At 36.1% G+C, this 11898-nt stretch overlaps 1 protein-coding gene across 1 annotated transcript; it reads left to right on the top strand.

Annotated features, from left to right (window-relative positions):
• Positions 1–3865: 3865 nt before the first annotated feature.
• On the top strand, positions 3866–7963 carry LOC134578485 (olfactory receptor 1S1-like). Its single transcript, XM_063437480.1, has 2 exons — positions 3866–4762; positions 7898–7963. Exons 1-2 carry the CDS (start codon positions 3866–3868, stop codon positions 7961–7963), a joined length of 963 nt encoding a protein of 320 aa, XP_063293550.1.
• The last annotated feature ends 3935 nt before the right edge of the window (positions 7964–11898 follow it).

An 11898-nucleotide genomic window follows, 5' to 3' on the forward strand; every position in this document is an offset into this window, starting at 1 on the left:
CATTTACATATCACATAAGCTCTTAAATGTCCAGAGTCCTAGTCATTACCTAGTCAATCCATGTCTCAAAGCATAATAAACTTTGTAATGTCTTTCAATGAATACTAATATACTTTAATACTTTACAAACACTCTCTCTTTATAAATAGTCAAATAGTCTTTCACACAATTAACCTGTGTCAAATGGAGACAATGTTACTCAAATAAGGCTACAAACTCAATGTGGATAGGTACACTGTGTTCAACCCTAATGTAAAGGAAGTGAAGAATCATGATAAAAAGTTTACTTACGCTCTGATTTTTTTAACCCCTTAAGGACCAAACTTCTGGAATAAAAGGAAGCATGACATGTCACACATGTCATGTGTCCTTAAGGGGTTAAAATATTTTTTTATTTAAGATTGACATTTTCTTATTGGATGAATTGCACATAAATAGGGACAAAGATCACATAGTGTTGTTATAACGTAATCTTGAGTGTTGATTCCTGGTGAACCTCTGCAATATTCACCTGAAGTGCTTGGTTCATTTTCTTCTTGTTGGAGATTATTTATTTCATAATCAATTATTTTTTTGTGTATTAATCAAATTATGAATTTCCAATATAAGAAATAGACTGGTAAGAAACTACAAGGCACCTATAAGTACAGATCACATTTTTGTTATTGTAGAAATACATATTTTTTTTTTAATAAAGCTTCCTGTAGGATTTGACACAAAGTGGTAATCCCAACTATAAAATACTTAATTAATTTTCCTGTACTGTAAATAATAAGGTTTACCAAATTAAGGATAACATTAATTGTCACTCTGGTAACAACTGCTGTCTGTTAAGCAGCCCATGCAAGTTAGAGCATACTGTATAAAAAAAAATATTTTTAAAGGTGTGTTTAACCGAACATGATAGTAATGTTATAAGCAAGTTTAAAAAGAACAATAATCTTTATCAGAGAATTAGGCTAAATGTTTGGTTACTTGGGGATCGGTTAATAAAAAACGCAATTTGAAGAAAGGTGACAGCAGTTAAACCGGTATGGCAGGTGATTGTTTTATGTATTCCTTATACTCACTGCCACCTAAAGGATTAAATGCAGAACTTTGTAATTTATTATAGATTTTTGAATTTATAATAGTTTGATTTGTGTGTGTATGTGTGTGTGTGTGTGTATATATGGATATATGTGTAAAAAATTATATTATAAGCATTTCTCTTTGGGTGTGAAATAGTTTGAAGTGATCTGTAATACAGCATTTTGCTTTCCTGAATTTGTACAATACTGTTTTGTTTTCGGTCTTTTCCTTATGTTTTTCATTATTGTATACAGCATTGTATAATTGTTTATATTCTCCTTTTAAGTGACTATTTAAGATTCCAATTTGGTTCAGATATATATATTTTTTTATTTAGTTTTAACTAAGTGGCATACTAGTGCAAGGGGCTTCTTTAATAATGGAGCACTATGTCATTACTGTAGAGCTTATTTATTATAGTCGGTACTGCTGATAACTAGATTTATTTAATTTTATGTATTTTAGATTCAGAGTTCCTTTGTTATCTTACACTATATATCCTTTATCAAGAATTTGTAGATAGAATCGTTGTTCATATTTTTATATTGTAAAGTTAATTGAGAACAAAAATCAATACAATACAGGATTTCATGTGCTTGGAATAGTTATATAGTAATGTTACATTGAAAAAAAGACTCAGCTCCATCAAGTTCAACCATTAAACATATATTTTCACACTGATGATTCAAAATAATAAGATGCACAGAGCTACATTTTACTTAAAGGGACACTCCACTGCCAAAATACAAATGATAAAAAGAAAAAAATCACTGTTTAGTACATGTATCCAAAATGACAACATCCATGTATTTAAAAATGTATTTTCTAACTTGCATTTAAAAACAGCTTGCAATCTTGTATTTCTCTTGTCTGTAGCTTTTGCAAACCCTTCCATTCTAATCCTGCCCAGACTTTCTATGACTGTCCAATCACAGACTTCCCAATGAAGCTCAGTTAGAATTCTTTGCAAGGCAAGTGCTCAGAGCAGTTGCTGCCGCTTGAGTTAAGCTCCACTGATCTAAACAACCAAAAAGCAAGAGGACAATAATATTCATTAGTTCTGCTATTTTATTCTAGACGTTCAAGTGGGTAGTCAATTAACCACTCACAGACCGATGGACAAAAATCTGGTGAAAATTAAAAATTCCGATCTCGATAGCAATTTTCATATTTGCTAAAGCCAAATATGGTTGGAATTCAGTTGGCCCAAGGGAATCTTCAGCAATTGTATGGATACATTTGGAGTCCAGATTAAAATTAGTGCTTTTGCATCCAAACCCTATACAAAGTATAGGTAATAAAAAGAAGGTATTACAAGAAATAGGAAAAGAGGGCAGAAATAAAAATGTATAATAACAAAGAACAGCACTTTAATATAGAAACATAGAAACACAGAATGTGACGACAGATAAGAACCATTCGGCTCATCTAGTCTGCCCAATTTTCTAAATACTTTAATTAGTCCCTGGCTTTTTTGTAAGTCTAGGGTAGCCTTATACCTATACCACGCATGCTTAAACTCCTTCACTGTGTTAACCTCTACCCAGGGCCGGATTAACATAGGGGCTGATGGAGCTGCAGCTCCAGGCCAAGGCCCATGGAATAGGCCCATTTAAAAAAAAAAAATGAATCTGATGTAATGGATATGTTGCTAATCTCCCTATCCTAAATAGTATAATACTACTAAAAGTGGTTGTGGCAGTGGTGATGGTGGTAGCAGAGGCAGCGATGATGGAGGAATCCACAGTCCTCATGTCTCATGTTTAGGCAGTGATGATGGAGGAATCTACAGTCCTCATGCCTCATGTTTAGGTTCTCAGAGGCCATGGCATTACTGCTGATGGTACATTGGGGAACACGACTCCTCTAGCATCTAGTTAGGTTAATACAGCAGTAAGATAATCCTAGTCTCACACTAGAATCATTGGCACATGGTATCTCACACTCTCACACTGGCTCAGCAAGGCTAAAACATGCTGCATAACTGCTGGTCTGTCTCCTCCAGTTGCTGCAGTCAATGTGTCTGTAAAAATCCTGCTTGGAAGTATAGAATGTTTTATTGCTCCTCCTGTTTTCCCCTCTATTGGGCAGTTGACACTTGATCTGATAATACAAACAACATTTAGTGGATGCCCCTTATTAGTCATCTTTTGTTTCCCACCTCTTGATTGGACAGGAGATACAGCCCACCTCTTTCCCATCATGGCAAACTAGGCTGCTTATGTGTACCCACCACTGAAGCTGACTAAAGATGCAGTGGAAATCTTTATTTTTTCTCTACACTTGTTAAAAGTTAAGTAGAGCATTTTTTATCAAACTTTGTTTTGCACTGCAACACAGTGTATAAAGAAATCAGATTGGTCTATGCCCCTTGTTAATAATTTTGAAGTTAACTGTAAATATATTGTTATTGTTGGTATACATTTTATTACTTCCGATGTATTAACATTTTATATACTACACATTTGTATTATTCCCCTCTTACAAACAATATGGTACACTGTAGGTGATGCCAAATATGACATTACCTCCTGAGAGACCCAGGTAAGCTTTCAAACCTTTATTAAAAAGTTTAACACATTAATCTGGGTGTGTGCCAGGGTACTCCTGGCACCATAGTCATTACAAGGTTGTAAGGGTTTGGTGTTGGAGTGTTCCTTTAATTATAGCCTTACGTAAGATTTATTCCAGTGCAATATGTCCTGTTATTATTATTATTATTATTATTATTATTAATCTTTGTAATGCATTTTCAAATTACTACAGGTTAAAGAAGACTATTTTGACCCTGAGTATGTGTGAAGAAAACCAGACAGAAGTTACTGAAGTTTTATTTCTTGGATTTCAGAGTCTTAAACATTTTAAAATCCCACTCTTTATCCTATGTCTAGCCATTTACATTGTTATATTAATTGGAAATCATTTCATCATTATAATTGTATCGCTTAGTCATCAACTTAGGCGCCCAATGTATTTATTCCTTAAAAACCTAGCTTTGGCTGATGTCTTGTTCACTTCAAATGTGTTACCTCAGCTGCTGTATGTCATCTTGGAGGAAGGAGGACATATATCAATAACAGGATGCAAATTGCAATATTATTTCCATAGCTTCTTAGCATTTGCCCAGTCTTTACTTCTTACAGTAATGTCCTTTGACCGATATCTGGCTATCTGCAACCCTTTGCATTATGCCTTTCTTATGAATGCTAAGCATTCCCTACATTTGGCTAACCTTTCTTGGATATTCTCGTTTATTCTTATCTCTAGTGAAATGATTTTAATTTATCAGGTGAAGTTTTGTAACATGAATATTATTGACCATTTCTACTGTGACATTGGCCCAATTCTACAGCTTTCCTCCTCAGACACATTCATACTCATATGGTATGATTTTGTAATAGCTCTCTTGGTTATATTTTTTCCATGCCTGTTTGTCATTGCATCATATGTATGCATTATCATGGCCATACTGAAGATCAATACCACTGCCGGAAGACAGAAAGCTTTCTCCACTTGTAGCTCTCACCTTACAATTGTTTGCATTTACTATGGGACTCTAGTTGCAATTTATATGGTACCTTCTACAGAGAATTCAGTCAATGAAAACAAATTTAAGTCTTTATTATACACTGTTCTAACTCCATTTCTTAATCCTATAATATATAGTCTGAGGAGCAAGGAGCTTTTACGAGTCTTACAAAATAAAATCCAAAATAAAATCTGGTTAAAGGATAAATAAAAAATATATGTAAAAAATATAAATATTTACTGAAGTGTCTAAATTTTCTGAGTACTATGTTTCAACTATAATGTCACAACAATTGTAATATTCTAAGTAGCCTATATTTACTTACTCAAGTAACACTGAGGAGGTATAAATATATGCTTAAAAGAGCACCTCCACTCCCTTTTATTTGTTATAAATATATGTATTTTTTGTTGAAAATAAAATGCTTTGTTAATACCTTTTTCACTACCTTGAGATCATTCACTGAAACTTAAAACCAGAATATTTGAACAAGTGTATAATAGTTGATATAATATCATTATTTCGTAATAGCATAGGTGATCCAAAACTTGCATGAGGGCAATCTATTTGAGTTGCTTATTCTTTATGTTCTCATACACTTTTATATTTGGCTTTATATGGTAATGGTTAAACCAGTGACGAAACTAACATAGAGAGGGCGTTGGTGCCATAAAGTTTTTGGGACCCCCTCTAGTGCAAGAGTGGCCAAAAGGTAGATCCCCATGTGTCATAGAATTCCATTGATGCTAGATTGGGATCTACCATTTGACCATCCTTGAAGGGTTGGATTTGAAGTGGTAGAGGTTAACACAGTGAAGGAGTTTACACATGTGTGGCATAGGCATAAGACCATCCTAGGTAAAAGATAAGGCCAGGGACTAATGAAAGTATTGAGAAAATTGAGCAGACTAGATGGAACGAATGTTTTTTTATCTGCCGTCACATTCTATGTTTCTATGTTTCTATTTGTGAGCAGTGTTTGTGTATTTGAATACAAACATGTTTTTGTATAGAGCTTTTGTTTGTACGTGGGGGTGTATTTTTATATACAGTTGTCATTGGAATAAAGTGATGTACTTTTGTGTAGTGTTTGTGCTGAATGCAGGGGTGTGTTTGTATATAGTGCTGGAGTTTTAATGCAGGTGTGATTTTGTGTGTAGTGTTGTTTTTTGAATGAAGGGGTGTTTGTATGTAATGTTTGCGTTTGATTGCAGGGGTGTGTTTTCATGTTGTGTTGGTGTTTGATTGATTGGATGTATGCACATGCACACATAAATTGCCACACACATACATACATACACACACAGATATACATAGAAACTTAGAAACATAGAATATGACAGCAGATTCGGCCCATCTAGTCTGCCCAATATTTCGAAATACTTTTAATTAGTCCCTGGCCTTATCTTAAGGCTAGGATAGCCTTATGTCTATCCCACACATGCTTAAACTCCCTCACTGTGTTAACCTCTACCACTTCAGCTGGAAGGCTATTCCATGCATCCACTACCCTCTCAGTAAAGTAATACTTCCTGATATTATTTTTAAACCTTTGCCCCTCTAATTTAAGACTATGCCTCTTGTTGTGGTAGTTTTTCTTCTTTTAAATATAGTCTCCTCCTTTATTGTGTTGATTCTCTTTATGTATTTAAATGTTTCTATCATATCCCCCCCTGTCTCGTCTTTCCTCCAAGCTATACATGTTAAGATCCTTTAAACTTTCCTTGTAATTTTTATGCTGTAATCCATGAACCAGCTTAGTAACCTTTCTCTGAACTCTTTCTAGAGTATCAATATCCTTCTGAAGATACGGTCTCCAGTACTGCGTACAATACTCCAAGTGAGGTCTCACCAGTCTTCTGTACAATGGCATGAGCACTTCTCTCTTTCTACTGCTAATACCTCTCCCTATACAACCAAGCATGCTGCTCTATTACAGTCATCTGAAATAATTACCCCTAAATCCCTGTCCTCTGATGTTGAGTAATATACAAATATTCTGTACTCTGCCCTTGGGTTTTTACGTCCAAGATGTGTTATCTTGCACTTATCCACATTAAATGTCAGCTACCACAGCTCTGACCATTGTTCTAGTTTACCTAAATCATTTGCCATTTGGCATTTTTCTCCTGGAACATCAACCCTGTTACATATCTTAGTATCATCAGCAAAAAGACATACCTTACCATCAAGACCTTCTGCAATATTACTAATACAAATATTAAAGAGAATGGGTCCAAGTACAGATCTCTGAAGTACCCCACTAGTAACTAGACCCTGCTTCGAATATACTCCATTGACTACAACCCTCTGTTGCCTGTCACTCAGCCACTGCCTTACCCATTTAACAATATTGGAATCCAAACATAAAGATTGCAGTTTATTGATAAGCCTTACTGAAATCTAGGTAAACAATGCCTACTGCACCCCCCTGATCTATTATTTTAGTTACCCAATCAAAAAAATCAATAAGATTAGTTTGGCATGATCTCCCTGAAGTAAACCCATGTTGTCTCTGATCTTGAAATCCATTAGAATTTTGTTGTTCAACAATCCTATCCTTTAACATGGTTTCCCTTACTTTTCCCACTCCCTTACTTTTCCCACATACTGGCCTATAGTTGCACGACTCCTCCCTACTACCTTTCTTGTAAATGGGGCCAACATTCGCTAACTTCCAATCTTCTGGGATTACTTCTGTTTACAATGATTGGTTAAATAAATTTGTTAATGGCTTCCATAGTACATTACTTACATACCTAATGTGTAGTAGATGCCTGCTTGCAATAAATGTACCTGTACATATGAATAGACACCTTTATATCCACATGTGACAAAAATAAAAACTATTAAATACGTAGAAATACCACTAAAGCTGCTTAACGTCAACAAGGTAATGTCTCTGTTTGTCAAAAGTAACCCAACAGTAAAGCAATAGATCTTCTAAAATGATAATCAAGTCAAAATACTAAATCAGACAGATGGAGTTAGAATAGCCTATTTAAATATAAAATATGTATTTACCCAGATGTTTGAAATAACTGATATGATTCTTAACTGTAATAATGTGTGTGGTCCCAGCGCAGGCCAAGACATGGGAAATTAAACAAGCACCTCGTCACCCAGGGAAAGAATGGATGTAGTAGGCAAATTGAGGGCTGAGTACGCACCAAAAAAAAATGCATAAGTCTGGATGATGGCCAAATGGAACAGAACATACAATGAAAATAGAATACACATGGATGAGACAGGGAAATTGAGTTAATTAATACCCTGCTTAATTCCTGCTAAATGCAGAATATATCTGACATTAAACTGGAAAAGTGTGAACCAAATGGCTACGAGGGTCAATATAACTTGTAATACCTGTGGTGACATTGAGACAAATGAATCACAAATTAGTACAAAACATATTTCCAAAGATTGAAAGGTTAATAAATGTAATAGGTCACATGAGGGCCAAATATGTATTATGATGATACTATAAATAATGCAAAATAAATGGTGAGGCCGTATGAGCTGTAAATAGCATGCTGGTAGAGCCACATAATGAAAACATAATACAGACAGGCCAAATATGGCCTATAACATACATATTTAAATACCAACTGCACAATGTGTGGCTGACATAAGGAATCAATATCCCGAATGGATGCATGTACAGTTTAAAAAACATGTAATAAATAGTATAATAATATTGGCCTGAATGTGGTTGTAACAGACCCAACTGCACAACTGGATGTGGAACAGTGACTGTGGCTATTATTAAATCACAAGTATCAGGCCAAAGGAGAGAGAAAACATCAAATCAGGCAAACATCCCAGATGTGCATGTGTCAAAGGCTTGTAGTGAGATGCTTGCCTAGTATGAATTAAGCTCAGCCAGTTTGCCTAGGCTTTACATACTTCTGCATTCCTTGAAATGGGATGCTTGGAAGTCAGGATTTCCACTCCTAATTAAATGCACAACTTCTAAACAGAGTTAAGTTCCCTAGTGCTAGACATTAGTGATGTCCCGAACAGTTCGCCGGGAACTGTTCGCCAGCGAACATAGCTTGTTCGTGGCGAACGCGGCAGGCGAACATATGCGATGGTCGGTCCGCCGCAATTCTTCATAATTGAGTAAACTTTGACCCTGTACCTCACAGTCAGCAGACACATTCCAGCTAATCAGCAGCAGACCCTCCCTCCCAGACCCTCCCACCTCCATGACGAATAGGGGGCGGACCGAACATCGTATTTGTTCGCCCGCCGCGTTCGCCACGAACAAGCTATGTTCGCCGGCGAACTGTTCGGGACATCACTACTAGACATGAATAAAGATATTTGCAGCATCTATGTAAGGATACGATCTATGTAAGATGTTTGCAGTGTCTATGAAAGGATACAGTTTCTATGCAGAGGGTGAATGTGGGAAGCCCACAAGGAACCTGATTGTCCCGCGAGACTTGCCAAAGCAGACCAAGAAACGGGGAGCTATGAGGCAGCAAGACCAGGGAATCATTGGTGTAAATGGATGGAGGTCCGGGCCTGATGTGGAGAGCCGGAAAATATTGCTGGATCGAAGAAAGGTATTCTTTTTTGGTGCAAATACTGGAGGTAACCTTGGTAGAATATGTCCTGAACGGCCCAGAAAAGAGGGTGAATCAGGGTTATATATGCTGTTCAACCCCTCCCACAATTACAGGCCTTTGGAAAGGCAGCGGTAGATTCGAGTGGAAAGGCAGCGGTAGATTAGAGAGGTCAATGAGTGACTGAAGGAGGGTTTGGGGTTTTTAGAGCACTCGGACGATTTTGCGCTTGGGTACAACTTTTATAGCTGTGATGAATTGCACCTAAATGGGAACGGGTCTGCAGTGCTTAGGGACAGGATGGCTAGAAGGTTGGAGGAGATTTTAAACTAGTGGTGAGGGGGGGGGGGAGGAACATAGTAATCTGCAAAATTGAGAAAGGACAGAAATGGGATGGGCTTTAGATCAGTACAAATAGGGTGGAGATGGGAGGAGGAGCAAGAACAGAACAGAGGTAGTATGTAGTATTAATTCAAAAAAATCACAAAAAGTACAAGTGACTCGTGATAATTTTAAATGTATGCTTACTAATGCAAGATGCCTAAATAGCAAAATGGGAGAACAAGAGGCAATAGCATACACTAAGCAATTTGACATAATAGGCTTAACTGAAACATGGTGAGACACATGACTGCGCAGTTAACTTAAATAGATGCACACTATTTAGGAACGATACAAAAAAAAAGGAAAGGTGGTGTGTTATGTTTGTATATCAACAATGAGTTAAAGCCAAATCTCAAGCAAGTGGGATGTAGTGGGATCTAATGAGGAAAATGTGGAAGGTTTATGGGTAAATATCTCCTTGGGCAAAAGAAGGGAAATCAATTATTAGTTTGGATATGTTATAAACCACCTAATGTTAATATTGATGAGGAACAACAGCTGTTTGAGCAAATTGAGAAAGCTGCAAATCTGGGTAACACATTAATTATTGGAGACTTTAATTACCCAGACTTGAATTGGGACAGAGGGACTAGTAGTTCAGGAAAGGGAATTCGATTTTTGAACTTGTTAAATGACACCTTCATGTCACAACTTGTACAAACACCAACTAGAAAGGACGCTTATCTTGACCTGGTTCTAACAAACAATGTTGATCTTTTGACCAACATTAAAATAGGTGAGCACTTGGGTAATAGTGATCACAATATAGCGTCCTTTGAAATAAACTCAAAAAAAGCAAAAGCACATGGGGTATACTAGAAGATATAATTTTAAAAAGGCCAATTTTAATACGTTAACGGCAGCTTTACAATATATTGACTGGCATAAACTCTTTAGTGAAAAGAACACTGAGGATAAAAGGAATATCTTCAAAATATTAGAAAGATACATTTCTCAGTATGTACCATTGGGTGATAAATATAAAAGAAACAAATTGAAACCAATGTGACTTAGTGGGAAAGTAAATCAAGAAATTAAAAATAGGAAAAGAGCATTTAAAGTCTTTAAATTGGACAAATCAGAGGCATGCTATAAAAGATATAAGGAATTCAATAATGCTTGCAAAAAGGTGATTATATGAACTAGAAAAAAGGGGAGAAAAGGCTGCGCCAAGAGATACAATAAAATAAGTCCCAATAAAAATATAAAAAGGATATATATAAATATATATAAAAGTCAATATAAAAAGGAGGATAAATGTCTATGTTGCGCTGGTGTTCTCTCTTCTTATGATGCTTTGGATCCTCCCGTGATATGTAAAATATAAAAGGGAAAAGGACCAATGGTGCAGATTGTGGGGTACGTGGAAAATGAAGAATAAAGATGTAATAAACTCACATTTGTATGAGCTATAACCAGCTCAGGTGGAATGGGCGTTCTGCAGTATAATCCCTGCTAGTAGGATATCAGGAAATTCTGATCCACTGGTGCTGTCCAATTCTCAGGAGAAGGGAGAAAAATATATAACAGATAGTGCTCTCTGAAGATAAGATGTGGTATATACAAAACAAAATAAATATACTCACAGTATACAGTGCAGATGACACTGCACTTGAGATATGGCGTGGGTGGTATAATCCCCACCTTAGGATATATAAAATGCCAGGAAAAGATAATATAAAATTGGAGTGATAAAAATATATATAATAAAAATATGAATGGCACAGAGATAAAGCCAAACGTAATTTATTATTAAAAGTATACAATAAAATCCATTAACGCGTTTCACCTCAAGGGTTTTATCAAAATGGAATAACATTTAAAACCTGGCAAGAATAAAATATATATAGGTGCACTGTTACTTTAAAAACGGCGCCAAACATAGCATCAATTAACATTAGCCAATCACAGTTAGGCATAATACATATGAAGGATACAGCTTATAATACTATTAAGAATAGGTATATTCTAAAAGTTTGGTGTGTGCCAGACATAATAGGCAGAAGAAAAATGGAAAACGAAGCTATATAGCTTGTATAATATTAGATTGTATTTACACTCTAGCGCGTGGGGTTGTGGGAGATGTAGTCCGCTGGCCATGTGTCAGTTCAGATCCAATGAGCATCCTGGGCGGGGCTTGCGCGCGTCACATGGTCCGCATCACACAAAGACAGTGTGATGCAGGAGTCATGTGATCGCCGCTGAGGAGCTTGGGAGATGTAGTTAGAGAACCCGAAATGGGTTTTTAAATAGAAATAGCTAGCTTAGGAATATGTAATGTCGGCAAGAGGATGCATGGCAACAGATAGCCAAATTTAAAATTAATACAAGGGTAACATATAA

This window comes from Pelobates fuscus, chromosome 12, assembly GCF_036172605.1.
Source record: "Pelobates fuscus isolate aPelFus1 chromosome 12, aPelFus1.pri, whole genome shotgun sequence".
Classification (NCBI taxonomy): Eukaryota; Metazoa; Chordata; class Amphibia; order Anura; family Pelobatidae; genus Pelobates; species Pelobates fuscus.

What these genes read in the sequence shown, in the direction of transcription:
- LOC134578485 (XM_063437480.1), top strand. Translation starts at nt 3,866, where the DNA reads ATGTGTGAAGAAAACCAGACAGAAGTTACTGAAGTTTTATTTCTTGGA. An exon ending in GGAGCAAGGAGCTTTTACGA is followed by an intron (nt 4,763 to 7,897) that starts GTCTTACAAAAT and finishes TGCTAAATGCAG; the next exon opens with AATATATCTGACATTAAACT.